The 27,890-nt window shown below is 38.2% G+C and overlaps 1 protein-coding gene across 1 annotated transcript in view; it reads right to left on the reverse strand.

The window, feature by feature from the left end:
• LY86 (lymphocyte antigen 86) overlaps positions 1-27,890 on the reverse strand; it is a 133,685-nt gene that overhangs the window by 27,993 nt on the left and 77,802 nt on the right. Inside the window, exons 2-3 of the mRNA XM_069103538.1 lie at positions 22,844-22,930; positions 20,159-20,287 (exon numbers count right to left, since the gene is read on the reverse strand). Coding sequence (XP_068959639.1) covers positions 20,159-20,287; positions 22,844-22,930 — 216 coding nt within the window. The remainder of the gene's footprint in view (positions 1-20,158; positions 20,288-22,843; positions 22,931-27,890) is intronic.

Genomic DNA, 27,890 nt, shown 5'->3' on the forward strand with positions numbered 1-27,890 from the left:
AGAGAGAGAGAGAGAGAGAGAGAGAGAGAGAATGGTCCTGGCTTATGTCTATGCTCCATGCCTTCCTTTATCATTATCCTGTTTTAAGTATTCTTTGCCTTAAAATTTAATGATGTGCTTTTAAAAATTATAATTTTTTCCCAAGTAAGAAGCATTTATTTTATCTCCCTTCTACTTCTCCCTATCGTATAAAATGTAGCAATGCTTATTCTGGCTGGCATTGCAGAGAATAGTGAAAAGAGACCTGATATGCATCCATGATAGTAAAATAACAATGACAGCAACAACAACAATGGTACACACAGGACGACGGAAAGCTGAAGAGAGAAAAGCTGAAGACTCTAAGGCCACTGAAAATCTTTACTTATTGCAAGCTTTAAAAATTATACCTAATAACAAAATGGATGACAGAAACAGCTCTGCTTTATCAAATAACTTTGAACAAGAAGATTAGATCAGGATTCCTTTTTGAGTCTGATAGCATGAACTCAAATATGCCAAACCAATTATGCAAAAAAAAGTAATTCACAAAAAGCTAGTGTCTTCTCTAACCATCAAGAATGCATACATTCTCCTACAACGTTTGACATCATGGATAAACACACTTCAGGATCTGCATAGAGCAGGGCACACAGTTTCTGCAGGCACAATAATGACTACAGCAGAAAGGTGGATTTATTGAGGGATCCCTTGAGGGCAGGCATCAAAAATGACCACCGTACAAGCAACTTGGGAGAACCAGAGAAGATCTGCACAAAGTCAATGGAGGATCTGCATCATTATCAAGCTGGTACAGGCAGTGGAAAATTCAGGTGTCATATTGCCCAATTAAAGGCAACAACAACAACATGGAAAGGCATCTGGGAACAAAAGCATATCAGAAATTCTAGATTCCATTAATGTTATGGAAAGCAAGTAGTGCTTGCCATATATGATGCTTATACATAGCATACATATATGTTGCTTATATATAGTACTTACATAGTGTTTCTATGTGGTATACATGTTGCTTATATGTAGAACTTACATACTGCTGGTATGTAGTACACACATATTGCTTATATGTAATACTTATGTATATTGCTTATCTGTAATACTTATATATGTTGTATATATGTAGTACTTCTGTTTATAGGTTCAGTAGCAAGCAAAGCTCTTTTTCTCTATGACAAAGTTGCTAAACAAAACAAAACAAAATAAAAAATGACAGTGAAACTGATGAGCTAACACTATTTGAGATGACTCATGTTTGAAAACATGACAGAAATCTATCTGATGAAGCCTAAGACAATTTAATCCATTTGACATCATGCCAACAAATGAATTAAAAGTGACTTGGGCATCATGAAAAAGGAATGAGTAAGAGATAGGCCATGTCAATCTTTTCATAGTGTGCCTACTCCTCTAAGAATGAGGCTTTGGATGCCCCAGGGAAAGGTAAAAGAGATATATTAGAGTCATTCATTTATTAATTTATAAGCATTAGAAACTACTGCTGGACCTAAGGGGCTGAAACAATATATTCTCTCCTCCCCTAAGTGGGGTTTATCATATATGGATGCATGCATAGGGTGACCAGATTCAGTTTTTGTGGATTCTAATGACCTGAAAAGAAATATCGGACTCCTTTTCTCTTGACTCATTATGCCCTCATCCCAGTCTCCAGGGAATATTTACTTAAAACTGAGGTTTGTCTCATTTCTAGGGTTTTCCCAAAGCAGGGCATAGAAAGTTGTCAGTATATGATGGAAACCATATATGGGACAGGTAATTATTTCCTCCATGCAAAAAAAAATACTTAACACAAAAGTATCTCAATATTTGCACATTGACAGAAAAAAATTAACAAACATCAATATTAACCACTTTTATATTCTCCCAAGCTAGGATTAGCTCAGAAGAGCCAGTTGTTAAATTTTCAGTGTGAGCATTAATACTTCAGAAACTGGTAAATATTACAAATTAGGACTTGATTTATTGTATTGTTGATTGTCTAGACCAAGGATGGGGAACCTGTGACCTCAAAGTCACATGTGGCCCTCTGGGTCCTCAAATGCGGCCTGAATGTGGCCTCAAATGCGGACTGAATCCAAGCTTCACAGAACAAATCCCTTTAGTAAAACTTGAACCCAGTTAAAAGGCCACCCCCAAGGACCTAGAAGGTCACATGTGGCCTCTGGGTGGTGGGTTCCCCACCTCTGGTCTAGACTTAAGAATGACAGAAAAAATGTTAATATTATTCATCAAGCTTAAATGTGAATCATTAGTACATTTTTTTTCAGAGAGTTGGTAATTAAACATTTACTGGCATACTGCTGGATAGAGCTCAAAGACTCATAGATTACATAGAATTCTAACACTTATACAAAATGAATATTTTCTTCAAGAAAAGAATCAAGGGGCGGTCAGGTGGCTCAGCTAGTAAGAGCACTGGCTCTAGTGTTGGGATGACCTGGAGATCGAATCCTGGGCTCAGACACTCAGCACCACACCCAGAAATAACTGGCCGTGTAACCTTGAGCAAGTTACTTAACCCCGATTGCTTAAAAAAAAAAAGAAAAAAAAAGAAAAGAATCAAAACATGTTAGACATGATGGACATAAAATAAAATCATAAAAATATATCAATTATATTTTAATAAAAAACTGAATAATTACTACTGGGGGAATCATTCTTGAATCATCTGTGTCTAACCAGATTGCTGCCAATTAGTTAGAGCAAAGATCAAAATTAGTATAAAACTCGAAAAAGGAATAAAAATTAGAAAAATGTATAGTGACTCATAAAAACAACAGTAATTTGACCTTTTAAATGAGTTTTAATGAAGAAAAATGAGATATGGTTGGAAGCAATTATATAGATAGTGATGATAATAATTTCATACTGAGGTTCAAATAATATACCTCAACTGCCATGATGAAAGAGCTGAATAGCACCTACGCAAACACTTAATTACTTGCTAAGCAGAGAGAGAGGGCAGACATGGCCAGCACCAGTATGGAAGATGAACTCATTAGTAAGACTTTTAGAAAATGATGGTGAAGGATCATGAGTTGGCTTCATAAAAAAAAGAAAATGAATCAATAATAATAATAGAAATAATAGTAGCAATAGCTTGCATTTCTATAATAGTGACATATATTATTTCATTTGATCCTAACAACTCTTGAGGCAAATGCTCTTAACGTCTCCATTTCACTTATAGGTGAGTAAAATGAAGCTGAGAGAAGCTGGGAGGAAGGCGAGGAGATACTAAGCTCCTGCTATGTGCTATAACTCTGCTAAGTGCTTTACAATATTAAGTCATTTGATCCTCACAGAAATCCTCAGAGATAGGTACTATTATTATCTCCATTTTAAAGTTGAGGAAACTGAGGCAGTCAGAGGTTGTGACTTTTTTTGTTTGTTTTTAGTTTTAATGTTTATTTCTCCAAGACAGTTTGTCCTACACTCTATTTGGATAATTTTTATAAGCTAGTTTTCTGGGGTCTTTAGTTTTAAACTTTAACCATGTTCTGATGACAAGGAATGCACAGATGTCCTCTGGTTCAACAAAGAGTTATGATCCTACAGAAATCTGTTTCCATTCTACAATGTTTCAGAATTACCAGTTGATTTTTAAACGCAGTAGATAACAATGCTAATGATGGCTAATAAGTATGTTTCTTATAGCAAAGTCTTGATTATACAATATTTATGCTCAAAGAGGAAGGCAGAGGGTTTCCTACAATGAGCCACTTTATAAAGAGTTCTTTTTTGTACAAATTAGGTTTTTTCATATTTAATTTAATGCGAAGAACCTCAAAACCAAGATGTTATTCCAATTTATGTAAAAAAATTTACATGCTTTTCCTGGAAGTTTTAAAAACACGAAATTTTCTTCCTAAAGTAGCTGAAAATAAATTGTTTATGTCTACCTACATATAAGATAAAAAGATTCTAAAACAATTGAACAGATTAGTCACATAGCTAGTAAGCATCTTAGGTTAGATTTGGACCTAGGACTTCCTGAGTCCAGGCTCAGATTTTTATCTTCTCAGCCACCCAGCTGCCTAAGAGATGTGTCCAAGGTCATATAGCTAGTAAATGTTTGAGGCGGAATTAGAATTCCTCACTTCAAGTCCAATCTCTATCTACTATGCTATCTAGCTGCCTAAACGAAGGGTAAAATGAAAACTTGGTGAAAGAGCCAAATAAGTCTTTTTAAGGGTAATTATGAATGAATATGGAAGGAGGACAACTATGAGATAAAAACATGGGAAGATCTGCAAACAATTTATATATATATATATGTATTTACCATCAGGGAAAATGGGTCAAATACACTTGAACCCTTACATCAAAGTCATGGATATTCTTATAGAGGGGGCAGAAACAGCACCAATGAGAACAAAAATAGGAAAAGCAAGTGGATTTGACCAATCATACATGAAGATCCATACTGGAGATGATACACCTTTGAGGGTGTTGAATGGTTGCTTCCCAAGGTATCTGAAAGAGGGTCTGAAAAATATCTTGGACCTTATTAATGCCCCCAAAAAGCGATTAGGAGAACAACAACCTCTATGCCCATATTTTTATCTATATAAAATTTTTATGAGAATACCATATGCATATTCAGGGTATCATTGATCAGGGTATTAGAAGGGAACAGATAGCATTTGAAAGAAATATTCTAGAGTAGATCACATTTTTATAATCACACAACTGACTAAAAGTTAGAGAATACAAGATTCCACCATGCTTCTCTACTTATTAACTATAAAAAAGCTTTGGATCTATTAGAACAAATTGTTTTAAGGTTATCTTCCAACCAGGCATCTCACAAGCATACCTCCAAATTATAAAAGATTCCTTGAAATATTTAACATGAGAGACAATAGCCCCCTGATCAACAATATCAGAAGTCAGTCAATTGATTACCAAACACCTACTATGTATATTGATAAACATCAAAGTTATAAAGAAAACGACAAACAAACAAACAAAAACAACCCAAAAGTAAAAACAACAAACCAACAATACTAGCTCTTGCCCTCACAGGGCATACATTCTAATGTGAGACCACATGTAAAACTAGGTAGAACAGACATATACTCACCAAACAAAGGAATTTGGCTCTGTTTAAGAGGGAATCAAAATAGATTGAGAGGCAATGAAGAGTAATAGATAGGCAGCTGACCTCAGGGTCATGTCCCATCTCTGACACATCTTTGCTGTGTGATGTTGGACAAGATACAACCTCTCAGTGATCTAAACCAATGGTGTTAAACTCAAGTAGAAGTGGGGGCCACCAAATCATACATAAAGATACCTACAGGCCACAAATTGACAATTTAAAAATATGATATTATTTATGTTTTATTGTATTTTTATTTATTTTGTTAATATTTTCCAATTACATTTTAATCTATTTCATGTTATTTTTTTCAGTCAAGACTGTTACAGGCTGCATTAGGCACCACATGTTTGATACCTCTGATTTAGACAACTCTCTAAGACCATAAGTTTCAGAGAAAGTGCCAAAGAATATTAGTAGAGAGAGTTTCCTCATTTGGGAGACCCTTGCACAGTCCCTATTTTTATATTCCTGATTGTGAAGAGGCAGCTAGATGGCTCAGTGGGTAGACTGCTGGGCCTGGAATTAGGAAGGTCTAAGTTCAAATCCAGGCTCAGACACTTAATAGCTGTGTGACCCTGGGGAAGTCACTTAACCTCTCTTTGCCTTAATCTACTGAAAAAGAAAATGGCAAACCACTCCAGTATCTTTGCCATGAAAACCCTATGATCAGTATTGGTGTGCTGTGATCCGTGTGGTTGCAGAGTTGGATATGATTGAATGACTGAACAACAACAGCAAATACTCCAGATGCTCTTATTTTTGGCTGACATTGTATGGGTCCATTTTATATACCCTAGAACAATTCAGAGTCCTCTGGATAAAATTCATAATCACTCAAAATAATTTGCTCTATCTATCCACATGGGAAAAACCAAGTGGATGAAAAATACCTATCCAAATTATGACCTAATACAATAGACAAGGCATAAAGTTCATCTGTTGATCTATGTAGTGGATAAATATGGCAAATTGAGTTAAACAGGAAGAAGAGAGTAGTAGCTGAATTGCTTATAGGAAACTTTAGAGTTCCTTTCATGACACCAAATTTCTGTCTTCAGTGAAGGACCACTTTTAAAACAATAGTATTATGTCAGTGTTGTATGTCTGTGAATCACAGAACTCTATAGTCTTTGAGAATTGAAATTAATTATAATTCAAATGGCAGTGGAGAAACACATGGTGGATATGAGCATTCTGTAACACATAACAAGTAAAGAACTATGAAGAACTGCAATAAAAGATGGCATCGATGAAGAGTCAAGATGGCAGAGTAGAAGCAGGACGTCCACTGGGCTCTGGCTTCCACCTTCCCCAATCCATGTAAAAAGGGGACTCTGAACAAACTTTGGAGCTGCAGAACCCACAAAATGACACAGAGAAGCTAACCTCCTGCTGAGGACAGCCCGGCAGGCCCGCAGGAATCAGGCAGCTCAGTGCTCTGGGAGCCAAGCCCAGCCCCACCCAGAGGCTTTAGCCTCAGGGTGGGCCTGACCAGCCACCACTGGTGGGACTCCAGATTAGCAGCTGCTGTGGCCTTTTCCAGATTTATCAACACATAAATGCGAAGGACAAAGTGAGAGGTCAGTGCAGTCTGGACTTTGGGACCCAGTAAGTGGGAATGTGTCAGCTTTTGCCCTTGGGGCAAGAAGCCACTGAGACACCGGCAAAGCCAGCCAGCACCACATGGCAGCTTCAGCTCCTGGCCTACAGAGTGTAGGGAGACCAAGCACCAGTCTGAGGGGTAATCGCTCTTGCTTTAACCTGCTTGGATCTGGATTGCAGTCTAGGGTGGAGGTCCTGGGGTGTGTATCCAGCTTGCCAGAGCATGTGGGGACTTCAGAGAGGGCACCCATCTAATACCTCTGGCAGCTGAGAAAACTCCAGCATTTGGGATGAAAGCTCCCCTGTCTGATGGCAGAGTCCTTACTGTGGCAAAAAGCCCAAAGGTCAAGTGTCTGAGGGGCGACATGACCAGGCAAAGGAAATAAAGCAGACAGAAGATTCCTACATTAGACTCCTATTTTGGGGACAAAAATGAGCAAATCATGGAACAGAAGGAAGACAGTGAAGTCAGAACTCCTGCACCAAAAGCTTCAAAGGAAAATACAAGCTGGTTACAGGCCACAGAGGACTTTAAGAAGCAGATAAGAGAAGTGGAGGAAAAATTGGGAAGAGAAATGAGAATGATGCAAGAAAATTATGAAATTAGAGTCAACAGCCTGACTGAGAAAAATTTCACCTTAAAAAACAGACTAACTCAAATGGCAAAAGAGGCTCAAAAAGGTAATGAGGAGAATGACTTAAAAAGCCGAATTTGCCAGATGGAAAAAGAATCTCAAAAGCTCACTGAGGAGAATTATTGCTTCAGAATTAGATTGGAGCAAATGGAAGCTAATGACTTTATGAGAAATCAAGATGCTGTTAAATAGATCCAAACAAATGAATGAATAGAAGGCAATGTGAAATATCTCATGGGAAAAACCACTGACTTGGAAAATAGATCCAGGAGAGATAATTTAAAAATTATTGGACTACCTGAAAGCCATGATCAAAGTAAGAACCTAGAAATCATCCTCTAGGAAGTTCTCAAAGAAAACTGCCCTGATATTTTAGAACCAGAGGGCAAAATAGAGGTTGAAAGAATCCACCGATCACCTCCTGAAAAAGATCCCCAAAAGAAAACTCCTAGGAATATTATAGCCAGGTTCTGGAATTCCCAGATGAAGGAGAGAATATTACAAGCAGCCAGGAAGAAACAATTTGAATATTGTGGAAACACAATCAGGATAATCCAGGATCTGGCAGCTTTTACACTGAGAGAGGTCAAAGGAGCTGGGATTAAAACCAAGAGTCACCTACCCAGCAAAACTGAGTATCATGTTTCACGGGAAAATATGGTCATTCAGTGAAATAGAGGACTTTCAAGCATTCTTGCTGAAAAAACCAGAGTTGAATAGAAAATTTGACATTCAGATACAAGAAGCAAGAGAAGCGTGAGAAGGTAAACAGGGAAAAGAAATCATAAGGAACTTATCAAAGTTGAACTATTAACATTCCTACATGGAAAAACAATAATTGTAACTGATGAAAATTTTCTCAATAGTTGGAGGGAATAGAAATATATATATGTCTATATATGAGGGTATGTGGGCATATGAATACGTATGTGAATGTGTGTATATATGTTTACAGGTATACATAGATAGAGGGCACAGGACCAATTTAACAGGAAGGGATGATACTTAAAAGGTGAAATTAAGAGGTGAGAGAGGAATATAATAAGAGGAGATGGGGAGAGGTAATGGGGTAAACTATCTCATATAGAAGAGGCAAGGGGAAATGGTTACAATGGAGGGGAAGAATAGGAAGGGAAAAGGGAGTGGGTCAACCTTATTCCCATTGAATTTGGCTTGAGGAGGGAATAAAATACACACTAAATAGGGTATCTCACCCTCCAGGAGAGTAGGGGGGAAGGGGATGAGAGGAGGATGATGGAAGGGAGGGCAGGCTGGTTGGGAGGGAAGTTGGAAGCACCCACTTTTGAAAAGGGAGAGGATCAAAGTAGAGAATAGAACAAGTGGGAGGTGGGATAGGAGGGAGGGAAATATAGCCAGTCTTTTACAATATATCTTTTATGTTATTGTTTTGCATTAGCCACACATGTACAATCTATACTGAACTGCTTATCTTCCTAGTAAGGGTGGGTGACAAGGGAGGAAGGGAATGAATCTGGAATTCAAAGTTTTAAAATCAAATATTCAAATACACACACTATTATTAATACTATTTTACATGTAATTGGGAAATAAGATATATAGGCACTGGGGCATAGAGATCCCCTGGAAAAGTCAAAAGGGGTATGGGAGAAAATATGGGAGAGAGCAGATTGGAGGAGGGATATCCTGTGGTATTGCTATTTTGGGGCAGTGGGTATGGGAAAAACGGGGAGAAAATTTGTAACTCAAAATCTGGCAGAAATTAATGATGTAAATCAGAAGTTAATAAAGCATTTGGAAAAAAAATAAAAGATGGCATCAAAGCAAAGTATGATCAAAAAGAAGATGGGCTGATCATATGGTGACAGTAGAGGATAATAAATTAGCAGCTGCTGCGTTTCACTGGTATCAACTAAAATAAATAAGGAAGGTACCCAACATATTTGGTTCAACTCCCTTATGGGACTTTCAGGATGATACAGACAAGATTGAAAGGAAGCACAGTCCTGTATGGGTTACAGTATGCATCTTTGGAAGATACATCTGCATTGATCAGGTTGCAAAACCATTTGATTATATTTTGAGTATGTTTTAGGAGGTAAAGATAACAATGATAAAAACAATCCATGCCCTCATAAAACTTGTGTTCTATTGGAGTGTAATGGAATGTCCATGGCAACTAGGTGGTGCAGTGGACACAGTGCTAGGCTCAGGAAGACCTGAATTCAAATCCAGCCTCAAACACTTACTAGCTGTGTGACCCTGGGCAAGTCACTTAACCCAGTTTGCCTCAGTTTACTCATCTGTAAAATGTACTGGAGAAGGAAATGGCAAACCATCCCAGTATCTTTGCCAAGAAAACCCCAAATGGGGTCATAAAGAGTCAGAGATGACTGAAACAACTGAACAACAGCAACAACATGTACACAGACAAGTCTATATAAAATGCATACAAAGTAATTTTTGTAGGGTGAGCAGAAGGTACTAACAGCTATGGAAATCAGAAAAGATCTCCTATAGCAGGTGGCATTTGAGCTGAGACCTGAAGAAAGCTAGGGATTTCAGGAGGAGGAAGAGAAGGTAAGGAAGCCAAATGTTGCAGGAACAGGCAACCTCTCCAGGACCTCTTCAACTCTATGATACTGTTTGTTCACACTTTTTAGCAAACTTATCATCTTTGAGTAAAGAATAATATTGTGAAAAGAGGCTTAGACTTGGAGTTCTGTGTTCAAATCCTTGTTCTCACATTTAGTAGGCATGGCACTTAATTTTTGTGAACCTCAGTTTTCTCATCTATTAAATGGGGACAGTGATATTTGCAGTAGCTAAATCACAGAGTCATTGTGAGGAAAGCATTTTAAAAAGTGGAAAGTGCTATGTAAAATTTAGGCTCTTAACATTATTCATACTCTATACAAGGAGATATTTCTGTTCAATACTCTATTTCTGTCTGTCCTAGGGGAAGTTTTAGGAAAGCTGAGAGGAAGGGTGGTGAGACAGAGATGTTGAAATGAAAAAGCCGGCCTTTAGATGCAAAAGAAACATTCTACTTCAGGTCTGAACCTTGAATAGGTCAGTTGTGAAGAAGCCAGCAAAGGGATAAGGAACCTCAGAGCTGAGGCACTGAGGGAGTCAAAGAAGAGAGACTTTTCTAAATCCTAACTATTATGCTTAGTGTGAGTTCTCACAATGTAATAGATCTGTGGGATATCTATTAATGTGTACTCTACAATGTCAATCCCTTTCACTGTGGGGTATTATGAGTTTCAAATGAATTAAACAATATAAAGCACTTTGCATACCTTAAAATGCTATAAAAAATGCTTGCTATTGTTATTGTTACTGTTTTAATTATTATTATTATCATTATTAGCCTATATATTAGGCCTATATAAGTAGGCCTCCTGTCTGGTGAAAACTTCTTTCCCTTCTATTGCATTCCTGATGAGCTTAAGTAGTGTTTATACAGCAATATAAAGGTGTGCTGGTAAATATTTAACAATTGGACTCTCCAAAAAAATGTATGCACATATGCTTTTAAATTTAATCTGTACTTTCTTAAATCTAGACAATTAACAAAATAGTAATAACATTACAAATACTCATGTATTAAACAAATACAATATCCTCTTGATAAAGAAAGGGTACATAAATCAGTTCTCACTACCCTTGGATTTTAATGTCCACTTTTTCCTCTCTGGACTCTATGTGTATTTGTGGGTTAACACACTACAGGTTTTTAGGGGAAATGTTTTATAACTACTATTCTTGCTATATCGTTTGAGTAAATAATTTTACTAAAGAGCTTAGTCTACTGGCTGATCGTTAGGCAGATCACACTGGTGGGGGCTTGTGAGCTGATGTTAGGATGATAGCCACTGATAGGGTTAATCCTAGCATCTTCAGAGTAGTGGCAGCTGCTCCTCCAGGGATACAAGAGCCCAGGGAGGGTGTTATACTTGAAATGCTCTGAACTAGATCATCTCTAAGTCCCCTTTCTGACTCTAATATTCTATGATTGTCTGTGATTCCTACCATATGGAGCAATGCTCACACTGCACCATCTGGTCATAGTGTGGGCTGCAATGTGCTTCTTTGGAGGATGCTTCCACATTGATCATAAATTTACAGCTAGGAGGGACTTTTAGATGCCATCTAGCCCGACTCCCTCCCTTTACAGAAGCAACTCATTCTAATTGGCCTTCTCTCTGCTCTGGATACTCTGTCCCTCTCCTCCATGCCTTTGCATTCATTCCCCATGCCTGGAATGTCTCCTTAACTCTGTCTCACAGAATCCTTCTTCTCTTCAAGATGCAACTCATATACTACCTTCACCAGGAAGCCTTTCCTGATCCCTTCCTCCCCAACTACCAATGTCCTTCTTTCCAATATAATTAATTACTTTGAATATTTGTATATCTTTAATATTTATTGTATATATATGTGTGTGTGTTTATGTATAAATACAAAAAACAGACCTCTGAGACATAAAATTCTATGTTTACTTTTCTATCTATATAACATTTTCATGAGAACAATACATATTCATATCCAGGGCATCATTTATACAGGGTATTAGTAGGAAACAGGTATTTTTTTAAAAAAAGAAACATTCCATATGAACTTGTCTTTTACGTTAGAATATAAGTTTCTTGAGAACTTGTTTCATTCACTGCCTTTATATTCACACCGCATACACAGTAGGCACCATGCTTGTTAATTAACTGATTGATGGGAAACTGAGGCCCAGGGAAGTTAACTGACTTGCTCAAGGTCACACAGGCAATATCCCTCAGAGGTGTGTTCATTCAGTCTGTTTTGTTTGGTCCCTTAACATAAATGGGTTAAAATGAGAAGGAAAAGGGAAATACATTTTCACCATACTTGCTCTCCTAGGCCTGACTCATTTCCTAGTTTTATGCAGCTTAGGAAACACTAAGTGGTACTCTAGCTGAAATGACATGCATACTAATGTTCTGAAAAAAAATATCCAAACAAATCATCTGCAATTGACATCATAATGTACCGCACTCAGTGAAAACAAAATCTTCTCACTGCACTAAGCCTAAGGACCTGCAAACCCCAGAGGATCTGGATTTGTGACTTAATATGTAAACAGCAGCTTGTGCCTGGTTTGGGATTGACTTTCATTCTCCTTGGTGTCATGTTTTTTCTTCCCAGGGTCTTATTATTAATCACTTCTTTGGAATAGAATCAGACCTTCAGCATGCTGGTGGGTGGGCTTTTTTTTTTTTTAATGCCCTAAGAAGCCTCTGAATTGAAGATTTCTATTTCTCTGGCTTACAAAATTTGCATAATTGGTTGCTCGTGCAGCATTTGTATATCACTTTTTTGATAACTCTTTGCTACAGGAAATTTGCTGGCAATTCCCCAAGTGCCATCTTATCAGCAGGACTGCCTGCAGTTATCCTCACCCCCACTCTCCAGCAACAGAGCAAATGAAAGAAATACCACTTGATGCAGACGCCTGACATTCACATAAGGCAAAACCCAGCTTTCTGAGATTTCTATCCTAAATGATCACCCCCAGAAGCTTTGTTGGGACCAAACCTTCCCTGTCTCATCAGTTGAATGGAACCCGTGTTTAGGCTCATGGGCCCCAGGTTAATTATCCCTTCTCCCTCACTCTGATCCAGCCAAACTGGCTTCCTCTGTTCCTCATCATCTCTCATCTCAATGCCTTTATTCTGACTGTCAGCCACACTTGGAATACACTCCCTCCTCATGTCTGCCTTGCATAATTCCTCGCTTTCTTTAAGACTCCCCTCAATTGCTAATACCCTCCCTCTCAAGCTACCTTGTATTTGCATACCCAAGCAGTGCCTGGCACACAGTATTCATTTAATAAATACTCTTTGATTACTGATATAGGTAAGCTATGGTCTGTGTTTGGGATAGCAGTGGGTGCCAGCCTTGGTCTAGGCCCAAGCTGCATGTATTATTGAAGAAATGGTGCCATCACTTAATTATAGGTGCAGAAAATCATAGAAGATAGTCAACCATGTTTTTGTTTATTTTCCATAACTTTCCCATTAGATTATAAATTCCATGAAGACTAAGTCCATATTTTATTCATCTTTGTATCCTCCAGATTTCCTAGAACTGTGCCTTTTTCATAGCAGATACTCAATAAATACTTGTGAAATGAACAACCCACAGTCAGGCTGTTTCTATTTGTAAGCACAGGGGAAAGCCCCCTCGATTCTGTTGGTCTGGAAGCACTTTCAGTTGTTTTTATTTTCAAGTCTAAGTGCCAGGATGTTTCTTAGCGGGGGTGGGGTAGACAGGAAGACAGGCTTAGGACCAGAGGATGGGACCTGAGAAGTTGGAGATAAACAATGGCCTTAGGAATGTCACCAGTCCCTTTGAAAACAGATCTTTCCCAAGACTGCTTGATCTCTTGTCCCATGCTCAGAGTACTTTGGATTCAACCTCAATATATTATGTCAAATGAAAAAAAAAAGATATATATCATTAGGAAAGCTTAGAATGCAGCAAAAAAGGATTAACATTGTTAGAATTTAGTTATAGCTTACAAAAAGAGGCCTGAGACCACTGAATGATCTGAGTCCCCAGGACAGGTGGGGCTATTTAAGTGATTTACCCAGGATCACATAGTAAGTTCCTGTAACTGGACTTGAACCCAAGTATTTCTGACCCCAAGTTTGGTTCTATTGATGCACCATAAGTCCTTTAGATGGAATAATTCTGATGGCCTCCTAGCTCCTCTGAGCCTTGCTTTCTTCATCTGTAGAACAGGGATAATGATAGTGTTATTGTGAGAACCAAATGAGGTAATGTATATGGGGAATGAAAAAGGACAAGCAATTATTAAGTGTCTACTGTCTCCCAGGCACAGTGCTCAGCACTTCACAAATAGTAGCTCATTTCCTCCTTATTACAACCCCAGGAGATAGGTGCTATTATTATTCCCATATTACAGATGGATCTGTAAGGTACTTTGAAAGCACTGGATGAGTGTGCCCCTCTGAGTACTGTCCGTTATCTTTGCTCCCTTCTGCTTTAGCATGCCAGGCATTCCACTTGGTACCTGCTTCTCTCCTAGACCTCTATTCCTCACACTTTGGCTGCTGTTCCTTTGGCAGCCCTTCCCTGGGACCTTTTCTTTCTTCTTGTTACTTGATGCCTAATTCCCAAATAAATGACTATTGATTCAGAAAACTCTCCAATTTGCTTCCTTAGTACCTCATCTGGTAATCCATCCCTCTTCTAGGTGCAGAATGTGACTCAATTATAGGTTCTTAAGCCAATAGCCAAGGCACTGATGATCACTTACTGTGTCTACTGTCTCTGAACTGCTCTACCGTCAATTCCTAATACCTTAGTTAACCCCTTAAGTCTTGGGCTGCCTTGGGTATGGCAAGAGGGAGGCTTGTAAAGCCAGTTGTAGAAGAGGCCAAATTCCTCTAACAGGTTTAAAATATATTAGAAAGCAAAACCAAAAGCAAATAAATCTCTATTGAATTTTCACATTATGTCTATTAAAACTGATAGGAATAATGCTTGGGGTGGTCACTCCTTCTAGACTCCTTTGCACCTCATTTCTACTCCTTGAAAAAAGTGATCATATGCTATCTTATAGATATCAGTATACATGTTTTTATTTCTTCTTTGGATTTTTAAGTCCCCTTTCCTGAGATCAAGGATTCTGTCTATAACCTCCAAAGTTCCTAGCATAGGTCCTTACTGAAATGAAATATTTAATGAATGATTGAAAGAATGGAGAGGGGAGTTCTTAGTGGTAAAGATGGCCAAGGGCAGACAATGGTAGACATTTGCTAAGTGCCTACACTTTGCAGACTGTGTAGTTTGCTTGGGAGACACAAAATTTAGATAAGACCTCATTCCTTTCTTTATGGATCTTATAGTTCAGTAGGCAACGAGGTGGCACAGTGGATAGAGTACCAGGACTGGAGTCAGGACTCATCTTCCTGAGTTCAAATCTGGCTTCACACTCTTACTAGCTGTGTGACCCTGGGCAAGTCACTTAATCCTGTTTGCCTCAGTTTGATCTTCTGTAAAATGAGCTGGAGAAGGAAATGACAAATTACTCTAGTATCTCTGTCAAGAAAACCCCGAATAGGGCCACAAAGAGTCGGACATAACTGAAAACAACTAATAACAAGAATGAAAAAAAGGGAGATAAGACACAAATAGAAAAAGTCTTTGTATGTAATAAGCAAATAAGCCCCTGAGAGATATACAGAAGCAAAAGCTATGGGAGGTTCAAGTGGAAGGTTGCTATTGACTGGGGGAATTTGGTTTTATTGGATGGGTAGGAATTCTTCATTTGAGAATGGAGGATGTTCTAAGTATGTAGGACCAATGTGAACAAAAACAAAAAGATGGGGCTATGCAGGGAATGTTTGGTGGAAACACAGGGTGCTGTCCAATTTGACTGGATCATAGTGCATGAAAGGGAGGTATAGGTGGGATAGGTAGGGTGGCATTATATTGACCTTGAATTCAAGGAAAGGGAGTTTCGCTTGACTTTGTTTGGCAGTAGGCAGCAACTTAAAATTATGGAGCGAGAGAAATAACATGTTCTGGCCTATGTGGAAGGAATGTTGTCCTGGCAGTAGTTGTATAGGATGGATGGGAGGAAGGGACATCATGGAGGAAGGAAGCTTTTGCAATAGTTCAGCAGATGGTAATGAAGAACGAAGAAAGGATAAATGCAAGAGACATAGCAAAGGTGGAGTCATTAGGACTTGATAACTAAGAAGTGAGGAAGTAGCCAATAAGCATTTATTGAGTGCCTGTGACATGGTAGGCATTGCACTAAGTGCTGGAAGAGAGGAAGATATGGAAAAAACCAACCCAACCAACCCTATATTTTTAACATAGTAAGCTGGATAAATTTTGGTACCAATGACAGAAATAACAAAATTAAAAAGAAAGGGTGAGTTTCAGGGGAAATGGAATAAATAAGATTTTAGACATGTTAAGTAATATGGCAGTGAAACCTTCAAGTGGAAATGTCCTGTAGGAGAACTGAGTGGTGAGTCTGGAGCTTAGTATAGAAGTCAGGATTAGAAATGCATCTGTAGGGAAGTAGTGATTGATGTCTAAGAGTAAATGAAATTGCCAGAGGGGAGAATGTTGGGAGAGAAGAGAAGAAGGTGAAGAACAGAACTTAAAAGAATATCCACTGAATGGGGCAGCTAGGTGGCGCAGTGAATAGAGCACCAGCCCTGAAGTCAGGAGGACCTGAGTTCAAATCCGGCCTCAGACACTTAACACAAAAACTAGCCATGTGACCTTGGGTAAGTCACTTAACCCCAATTGCCCTCCAAAAAAAAAAGCAAAGAATATCCACTGAAAAGTCAAAGAAGAAGGCAAAAATGGAGTTAGAGAAGAAGAACCAGGAGAATATGGTATTTCTGAAGCCAAGGGAAGAAAGAACATTACAGAATCATAGTCTTGGAGTCAAAAGAAAATTCTAGGTCTAACCCCCTCATTTTACAAATGAGGAAACTAAGGCATAATCAATCAATCAATCAATCAATTAGCATTAATTAATGTGCCAGACTCTAGGGATACAAATACAACAAATGAAACAATTCCTAATTGCAGGTAAGACACCAAGGATATCTATATATCTATCTATGACTTGTACTTATTCTTTATATATTCTGTATGTAATTAAATATAAAATACATATATATGCGTATGTATGTTTTATTTAAGTATATACGTATGAGTATATTTGTATAAGTTTAAGTTATGTAAGTTAATTTACATAAGTACAAGTTTAGGTATATATGAGTATTATGTTTAAGTATACATAACATATATACACATGCTACATAGGTATATGCTTTTTTATATTTACATACAGAATGAATAAATACAAATGAATGCTAAGTTATTAAATACAAGGTAATTTGAGAGGAAGGGCACTGGCGTTTGAAAGGATTAGGAAAGATTCATGTAGAAGGTAGTATTTCAGCTCTACCTTGGAGGGAGAGGGATTTAGGAAGCAAGATGAGGAGAAAGTGCACTCCAGCTCTGGGGTGGGAGAGGACTCTTACAAAGAAATGGACTTGGGAGATGGAATATTATGCTGGAAAAACAAAGAGGATATCAGTATAGCTGGATCACCTAGGGTAGAAGAGGGAATAATGTACCATGATGTTGGAAAGATTGATTGAAAAAGGATGTACAAGGGCTTGAGTTTATATTTGATCCTAGAGGCCATTGTAAGCCATTGGCTTGATTGAGAAGTGACAGGATCATATCTATGCTTAAAGAAAACCAAGGAACATGCATGTCCACGTGGAGGAGGGGGACACAAGGGTAGGGAACATGTGGTCAGAAAACATACATATTCAGTAACTCATGTTTCTAATATTTTCCACACTGAAGCCTTTCTCTACGTCCCTAGTACTAGACACCCTGCACTTTATTAACTCTTAAGGCACAGTTCCAGCCCAACACAATGCACTGCTTTTGTTTGCTCCAGAGAGCTGTAGATTTCCTCTGGTTATGCCTTTAGGCTGTAAAATGCCTTTTTTTTTTCTGAGCTGGGGGTGGGGTAGGGTGGGGTGGGGTGTAAGTGTCCAGGGAAATCTTCTGTTGAAGCATTCTATTCTCTTTGCTGTGCTGCTCTCTGCTGGCATCTCCATGCAACTCCATGCTGGTCTTCAACTGGAAGCCTCTTCTTCCATTGAAGAAAGAGTGGCCTAGGCTTATTTTAATGTTTTGTTTTGTTTTTGGTTAGTGATTCACATGCAGGCCTTTGCGGGACAGAGCAGTCCTTAGTCTTTGAATCTATTTTTAAACTGAGTTTTTCTCACTCAGACTTTGTCATTCTAAACTCTTAGTTGACTTATGATCAGGAAATTCCTTTGAACTCTCATCATATCACTGGGGATCTGCTTTGGTTCTTGTAAATCATGTTGACAGCAAGACTGGGAGAAACTGGGTGGAAAGCTGCTTATCTTCTATGCATCCAACCCCCAACCCTTAAATCCCTCCACTGCCTGGACCATCCAACAAACAAACACTTTTACAACATAGGGTCCTCAAGAAAACAGTTTGATTTATCAATTATTAACAGAATAGAAGGTTATATTCTTTAACTCTGGAAATATGGTACTAACATTGATCATTGTATCTGTGACTTTCTATCTCTGACCCATACTGATTGTGAGACTTAACCATTGTATTTGACTTAAATTGTGTCCCCTTTCTAGTTGACTTTATTTACACTGTTGTAGTCACTATGTTTTCTTCTGTCTCATTTTTCTTTATTCTCATCATATCAAAGAAGTGTTGGTATGACTTGTTTTTGATGGGGACCATGTTGTCTCATTGTAATTATTTCCTTTTAAAATATTTAAAAAATATTCTTAACCATACTAATAATACTTTTATAGAATTTTTCTCAAAATTGAAGTCAAACATAAGAGTCTATAATTTGTAGGCTCCTTTTTTAAAAAAAAATTGAGACATTTCTTCTCTAGTCCTGTTCTTCACAAATGTTCTTTCTTTGTTTCTCTCTCTCCCTTCCTCCTTTCTTCTTCCTCCCTCCTTTCTTCTTCCTTCCTTCCTTCCTCCCTCCCTCCCTTCCTTCCTTCCTTCCTTCCTTCCTTCCTTCCTTCCTTCCTTCCTTCTTTCTTTCTTCAAGGTAAAGTGACTTACCCAGGCTCACACATCTAGGTAAATTTCTGACGCTGTATTTGAACACTGGTCCACCTGACAGGGGGTGCTGTATCCACTGTGCCACCTAGCTGCCCCTTCTTCACAATCTTTCAAAGGCTGCCATTTCAGAAATTACATCTACTTATTCTTTCATTCAGTCTAGGAAGCAGTTTATCTGGGCTCAGTACTTGAATTCACTAAGGGCAACTTTATACTTTTATACTTTATTATCTTATTTATCTTAGAATGATAATGTCTGTGGTATGACCCAGTCACTGTTTTGGCTGAAGTGAGGTAGAGAAGAAAGTCTTTAGAGTTGGAAGGGTTGAGGAATTACATAATCAATTTGGTTGTTAGATAGGTCATTAACATAATGGCGGTTAATCATGGGAGAATGTTGGGAGGTGGCCTGCTGGTCATTGGACAACAGCAACAAACATGGCATAAGGTGATATAAACAGAGTGCCTGAACTTTAGTGAGACGAGCTGAGAAAAGGAAGTAGGCAAGAGCCCATTTTAAAACTAACAGGAACTTAGGGATGAAAAATGACAATTTATGAAATACTTCTTCCTTAGCCATTGGAAAATAATCCGAGGTCATCTCAACGAGGAAAGTAATTTTGGAACTAGGGAGTAAGGGAAACTATGTCACTTTTAAGCAAATATTGTGATAAGCCAAGCAGAGCTTTTAAGTAAGAATCAGAATTTTAAATTTAAACAACTACTATTGTTATTTAGGTGGAAAAATGATTGGCTGGTGAAGTTATTTGGAATAATAGAATTGAAGACTATCTCCACAGCTGAGGCTCAGGCTGAAGGAACATGAAGAATTTATAAGTCAGATTCATGGTACTCTGATCTACCAAATCCACTTCACAGCTTAGTCATTTTTCTTATCCCAGCATAATCGCTTATCTTGGTCCCCAAGGTCCCTGTTAGTTCCCTCTGTCCTACATGATTCTCTATCTGTCTCTGTCTCCCTCCCTCCCTCTCTGTCTCCCTCTTTCTCTCTCTCCTGCTTATCCTCTTTGATCTTCATAGGCAAGCCTAACTTGATGTCTCATCATGGTATCGTTGCTACCTTCCATTTTTCAGCCTCAGTCACCAGGCAGTTGTACAATAAAGAACTCACCTCCTTTTCTTCTTCCACAGAAAGAAAACTTTGGAAAATCCACCTCACACACAGGATATGAAAAGGAATAAATGGACTTTTTCATTGCAAAGAGATTGATGTCAAGAAACAGCTCTTTGATGTCATATCCTAAACAGCAGAGAAGAGTGGGTTTACTGAAGGTATATAGGCATAGAAAAATCTATTTTTACTTTATACAAAAATTGGCATTAGTGTGAATCAGAAAATCAGTAGTTTTCAGGGAAAAAAACACTTTGTATTTGAATAGTGTAGTAGTATTGGATACTATTACAATAGATAAAAGCTCATGGGATAAAAAGAGACCTTCCTAGCTTTGTATTTTTGATCAATCCTCTAGATTCCCGTAACCTCATACTATAGTCTTCCAATCTGTACAATACCACAAATTGCAAAGCCTAGAGTTTTAGAGTCTTACTATGTCATATCTGCATGATGGGACCATAAATCAAGACACATGCAGATAACATCACTGCTAACCTTCAGGAATTAAACCATGTGAGGGAGTAGTAAAGAGAGAAAAAAAAAACACCTCAAAACTTTGTTGTGAGTTTGTCAAATTCCAAACATTAAGAACGAACATTCCCAAATAGTCTGAACCAAGGTTTAATTTGTTCACCTGTGTTTTGGTCTAAACAATAAACACTTTATGTATTAACCAATAGCAAACTTATGGAATCTTCAGGTGGAGATAGAAGTGTGGCATTATTGTCATTCTATTCCCAGAATTCTTGTCAATGTCTGTAAAATTACAGAAGAGCCTTCATTGTGAAATGTAGTGCAATAATCCAAGAAAGGATAATCTGCAAATTTGAATATCTCTAGTTGTTCTAGATACTAGTGTTATCCTAGGCATTTATTATATATATGCCAAGGTAGCTTGGTTTTTAAGAATGTGATTTTAAAATAGGACTTTACTAATTCATGATCAACTAATAATTTGTACAGCATGTTATACTTTTAAAAGGCACTTTCAAATCCATTGTGTCTCTATAACAACTCTGTAAGGTAGAGAAGCTAGTATTAATCCTGTCTTATGGATTAGGAAACTAAGGCTCAGAAAGGAGAACTTGCTTTACTCCAGATTAACTTGTGAGTTAGAGACAGAGCTGGAATTAGAATCTAGGTTTTAAAAATCATTATGAAAAGTTAACAGTGCCTGTGGGGGCAGAGTTTAGCCATTTCATTTGGTCTATGGATTTAAAATGAGTCATATTTCCTTCTTTCTTTTCTCTCTCTCTCTCTCTCTCTCTCTCTCTCTCTCTCTCTCTCTCTCTTATCCTCCATCAAGCAACTTCATAGAATAAATTCATTTAGTGCAAGCATGTTGTGTTTCAGTTAAATGTAGATCATTTTAGTGCCATCTATGGGTAATGATCTAGACCTACATGTGACCAAGGCCCGTTTACAGTGCAGTGCGTAGAGTGCCAGGCCTGGAGTCAGCAAGATTTATCTTTCTGAATTCAAATGCCCAGGACATCTCCAATTACTCCTCTCCCAGCTCCACTCCTGACTTTCTGGACTTTTCCACTTCCTCACCCATAGCATTGCTCCTACATAGATACCCTTTCATCTCTTCTCTTTCACAGCTCCCTTTTATCTGAATCTTCTCTCATCACAATAGAAGTTCCTTAGGAGTGGGGAATAATCTTTTTTTGTTTGTATTTATATCTGTAGCATTTAGCGCAGTAACTGACATATAGTAACCACTTAATAAATGTTGTGTCATTCCATCTATCTATCTGTCATATTTTTTTTTGAGGGGGAAAGCAAGGCAGTTGGGGTTATGTGACTTGCCCAAGGTCACACAGCTAGTAAGTGTGTCAAGTCTCTGAGGCCAGATTTGAACTCAGGTCCTCCTGACTCCAGGGCCGGTGCTGTATTCACTGAATCTATCATAGTCTTAGAGAATTGTCTGGGGGCAATGAGAGATTAAGTGGCTTTCCAGGATCACATGTACAGCATGAATTGAATTCAGGTCTTTCTGACTCCTGCTTCCTCTTGCCTGGCCCGTGATAGCTGCTTAATAAATGTTTGCTAAATTATTATTTGATCAATAGGTATTTAAATACGGAGTGATTCCATGTGCAAAATATAGTGAAATCCTTTCACTTGAAACTTGATGAAAATGTTTCAATGAAGACCTTTTAATAATTATAGCAACCACAGGGCTAGACTAATTTCAGAGACATAATTACATATAAGTTAAAAAAGCAGAAATCCAATTCCAGCTACACCTTCTAGGGGTCACTGCTCCTCAGAGGTCATGCCGACATTTAAAAGTTTCCTTGTAAGGGAGAAGTACAAAACATGCAGATGGGGGAGGATTTGCATGTTGCTGAGATAATTGCTCACATCAAATTGTTGAGCAGATTGACAGTCATAATTTATTAAATGTATTAAGCTCCAAAGACTTAACTTATTGTCGTCTTCTTATTCCAGTTATTTCTATCATTATGCTTATAAATGAGTGTCTAAAACTCCTATTACTTGAACAGATAATTAAATGTGATTTCTGCCCATGGAGTTTATCATCTAAATAGACAAAGGAGAGATAGGAACAAAATACAGTATATTGCAGAGGAGCCAGTGATAGCAAATCATCTTGGCAGTCAGAAGTTGTATGAGCTCTTACTTTTAATGTCCAAGCTGGTCATTTTTACTTACTTAGAATAGTTCCAAATCGAATTTTGAGATTTTCACTTAGTGGATTGTTACAATGGTCCACAGAGAAGCCAAAGTCTTGTAGTGGATCTGTCAAAAGGAAAACAATAGATTGACTTTATTTCCATCACTAAAAGCTATATTAGAGAGCTAGGTGGTTTTATTCACAGGACTTTGGATTTAGAATCAGAAAGAACTGCCTCAGACACTTACTTATCTGATATGGCTCTGGTAAGTAATTTAACCTGTCTCAGTTTCCTCATCTGCAAAAAGGGTACTAGTACATACTAGTACATACATGGAAAGGTTGCCATAAGGATCACAACAGGTTTGCTTAGCAAACCTTAAAGGGCTATATACCTATTAGCTATGTATACATTTTAAATTAGCTGTATCCACAATTCTTATACATAGGGTTCTCTTTTGTGGCATAAAGGTTAGAGTGCTGTTCTTGGAAATCAGGAAGAACTGAGTTCAAATTCAGCTTCAGACCCTTACAAGCTATATAACTCTGGGAAAGTCCCTTAACCTCTGTTTACCTCAGTTTCCTCAACTCTGAAGTGGCAATAATAATAGCACCTACATTATAGGGTTCTTGTGAGACTCAAATGAGATAATAAATGTGAAAAAAAACATTTAGCACAATAATACTTTGAGGTAGGTGTTAGTTTTAGCTAGGAAACTGAGAAAGGTTAAGGTTACAGCACACAGTAGACACTCTATATCAAATGCTTATTCCCTTCCCTTTCCTAATTATCTTTCTTTAAAAAACCTATCAGTTGGCTCTCCATTTCTTTTATTGTTCTATGAAATTGTTATAAATATTTAAAAATTTTTCTCTTTCATATAGATACTGAATATTTGTTTGCATTTGTTTAAGGCAGGCATCATTTCTTCTTTGTTTTCACATCCCTAGAACTGGAGTAGGGAGCTAGTTTGTCATACTTAATAAATGATTATTGATTGATTGAATTTACTAAGCACTCTCACATACTTTATTTCTCATTTGGTCCTCCTCCAGACTCTGTGAAGTAGACAGAATAGATGTTACTTCAGTACCATCAGCTCTGCTATAATGCCCATTTTGAAAACTCAAAATTCTTCCAATGTGATTGCTGCATTAGGTAACAATTTGAGCCTAACACAAATTTTGATTTGCTTATGCACAGTTTCACCTGAAATGACACCCAGTTGAACTGAACCACAAAAGAAACGAACAAAATGCACACGTGTGTACCCCTCCAACATCTACTTGCTAGCTACCTCAGTTTGCCACGTATATTATCCTCCAAGGTTGGGTTTTGCTATCCTTTCAAATCTGTGAATTTTTCTTTACCAAAAAGCACTTTTTCAATACCCTGAGTTGAATGAGTCCTGAAGTTGTAGCCCATGAAGGCCATCCTCTCTCCTGTAGCCTTCAACTTTGCCAGCCTGGAGCTGTGGGTATGAGGGCAGAGGGCTGAAGCTGTGGGCTTGTTGTTGTTCAGTCAATTCCGACATGTCCAACTTTTCATGACCCCATTTGGGGTTTTCTTGGCAAAGATATTGTAGTGGTTTGCCATTTCCTTCTCTAGCCCATTTTATACATGAGGAAACTGAGGCAAACAGGGTGAAGTGACTTGCTCAGGGTCACATAGCTAGTAAATGTCTGAGGCTGCATTTGAACCAGGCAGATGAGTCTTCCTGACTCTAGGCCCCTTGCTCTATCCACTAAGACACCTAGCTACCCCTAGTAGGCACTATATAAATGCTTAATCTTTAACTTGATATTAATAGAGTGGTTATTGAACAGAATTATCTCAGTGGTTGTATTTATCAAGGAATCTTTTATGATCTTAATATATAGATGAGATATTTTTCATTTTGGAAGGTTAGTTAAAGAAGCTTTTTGTTATACCAAGTCAAACACTGGGGGGCAGGGTTCTTTTGGGCAATCAACAAACAACAAATTGGAATATTGTATTCCCTGTACCTTTCAGTGTAACTATAAAGATGTGACATACTATAGAAAATCATTTGTGAAAGGCCATGTGTTCTATTTTCCATCTCTCTTTAGTCCTCTCAGTTTCATCTTTCAGCTCATTTGATAGCACACATCTCAGCTGGATCCTATACCAATCTTTCCTTAAGATTGTTTTCACTTTCATTGTTTTGGTTTTTATGAGGTGATTTTATTTGTAATCTCACAATAGTACCATCTATAGTGTTGTGCAAAGTTTATATTCTAAACCCGTGTTACCCTTGGCTGCCATCTCTCTCCATCTGGCAGAGGTATCAAGTGTTGGCTGGCTAAGGCAATTTCTGGTCTGTTTTGGCCTTTTTATTGTGATGACTGCTTTATACAAGTTAACCTTTTGTTTTTATTCAAATGGAGAAGATAAAATAAAGGCATAGGAAAAATCAAATAGCAATTCAAAATGTGCCAAATAGGTTGTACTTATTAAATAGGGACATGGTAAATAGAGTTTTAGTTGAAATGGACAGGTATAGTCCCCATTTTATAGACTGGAAAACCAAAGCTTGTAGAACCTATGTCATAGACCTTGGAAGTCCTGGAAGTGACCTTGGATTTTCAAAGACCATGGCAGTAGAATATAAGTTCTGGAAAGTCCTACCAAGAAGGCTTCTCGTACTGACCCATCAGTGGACACTATGTCTATTATCTAAGGGCCACTCTAGTCAAGTTTGGAGAGGCAGATCACCAGAAGGTTGAACTCTAGCTTTTTTAATTTGGGGGCCACAGAAACTCATGAAACCGTCAGCTAAGACTTGGAGAAGCTGTGATCTATGTTGGTGGGTGGAAAGAGTTGCCTTCATATTCCTCTCCAGGCTACACTCCTTAAACCTTGAACTTTCCCTACCTTGCCTTTCATCTTCCTCCTCCCCACCTCCACTTTTTAACCTCCATTTCATGTGTTGTCTTTCTCCATTAGAATGTAAGCTCTTTGGGGGAAGGTACTCTCTTTCTGATTTTATTTATATTTTTAGCATTTAGCACAGTACTTGGCATGCAACAAGCCTTAATAAATGCTGTTGACTTGACTTATTGTCCTTACTAATTAAGTCATGACCTTTTGAAGTACTATCAGTTCTGCTATGATAGGAAGTATACATTCCTAAAACTCACCACTATCATACTGGAGCAATAAAAAACATGGTACTTATTGGAAAAATGGAGTTGGGGTCCAGCATTCCAAAACTTCATCAATCACACATTAAAAAAATAAGACAGGAGCCTAATAAAAACAGTGACACAGTTTTACACATGCTAAATGGCTAAGAAATATAGAAATATTACAATAAGTAGTGGTATGTCCATGACTTTGTGACCACATTTAGAGTTTTCTTGGCAAAGATACTAGAGTAGTTCGCCAGCTCATTTTACAGATGAGGAAACTGAGGTAAACAGGATTAAGTGACTTGCCCAAGGTCACACAGCTAGTAAGTGTCTGTGGCCAGATTTGAACTCAGGTCCTCCTGACTCCAGGTCTGGCATTGTATCCACTGCACCACCTAACTGCCTTAGTTTCCTCATCTGTAAGATGAGCTGTGAAGGAAATGGCAAACCGCTCCAATATCTTTGCCAAGGAAACTCCAAATGAGGTCACAAAAAGCTGGACAGGATTGAAACAACTGAACAATAAGAAAGATAAGGCTTAGAACTCAGGAGAAAGATCAGGGCTGGATATGCAGACTGAGAGTCTTCTTATAGAGATGTTGGTTGAATCCGTAGGAGAGTACCAAGGAAAGAGCCCTAGGATATATCTGGGATTAGAAGCTGGGTGAGATATGAATGATGATCCTGAAAAGGAGACCATTAGGGACTGACCTACTTGGTAGGAAGGAAACCAGGACAAAGAAGTTAACCTAGGGAGGAGATAGATAGCATCCAGAAAGAGGGGCGTTGGTCAACAATGCAAAAATGCTCCAGGAAGGTCAGGAAGTATGAAGGCTGAGATCAGGCCATTGGACTTAGCAATAAAGAGACCGTTCATAAACTTTGAGAAAGCAGTTTTCATTAAGTGGTGGGGACAGGAACCAAATTTCAAGGGAAATAGAGAATTAAGTGGGAGGTGAGTAGATAGATACACTATGTGAAGACAGATTTTTCTCTACAAGTGTAAAGCAGAAAGGCATATACTCAATAAAGGTGATCATCCCTGCTACAGAGATGTTGAACAGGGTCTTGATGGAAGAGGGATTACAGATGACTGGTAAGCTTCAAATGCTCCTGAAAGGTATTTGTTAAGTGCTTAGCGGCAGAGAAAGCAAAAGCAACTTCATTTTGCCTGCTGTTCCTTTATCATTGCCCCTGACTCTGTTTATATTACAGCTGCTCCCCTCCCCCCCCTCCTTACTGCTGAAACAGTAAGGACAGTCCTACCAGGGTAAGATTATAAGAGATAACTGAACCTTTTCTGTTACTAGTCTCCAGCAACAGGCCTGTCCAAGCACAGGATGCCACATTCCCAATCCCACCCTATAAATCCCCAGCAACAGTCTTGCCCAATCCTAAAGTACCCCATATCCAATTCACCTCTTGCCTAAATTGAAATCTATATAAACCTTGTCCCTTTCTTTCTTGGGGAGTTTCTGCCTGTGTGGGTGAGGCTCCCTTGCTGACAAATTCAAGAAAACCTTATTGGGTCTTAAATTTATGATAAGAAGTTTGGGTTATGGTTTTGGTTTGAAGGGGGTTTGGTTCTGGTTCTAGTTTGTTGTGGCACCAACAATTTTATACAAACCTGTTATATAATGGGTGCTTAATAAAGGTTTATTCTCTTCCTTCCTTCTACTATTTATAGATGTTCTCTTGTTAAGGATGTCAAACCCCAAAAGATTTCAGGGCCTCCTCAACAAGACTGATGATAACTCAAAAGAAATTGTTTTTAACAATCTATACTAGAAAAACTAAATGGATGAAAAATGCCTAGTGTCCAGATTATGACATGCATACGAGTGTCCAGTCTATTAAATAAGTACATCAGTGTGTATTTTTGGATGTCTTCTGTATCTCTATCTCAATATCCTTATTGTCATATTTCTATTC

This window comes from Petaurus breviceps, unplaced genomic scaffold (assembly GCF_028583685.1).
Source record: "Petaurus breviceps papuanus isolate PSGF00001 unplaced genomic scaffold, PetGlider_PUasm1.0 582, whole genome shotgun sequence".
NCBI lineage: Eukaryota > Metazoa > Chordata > Mammalia > Diprotodontia > Petauridae > Petaurus > Petaurus breviceps.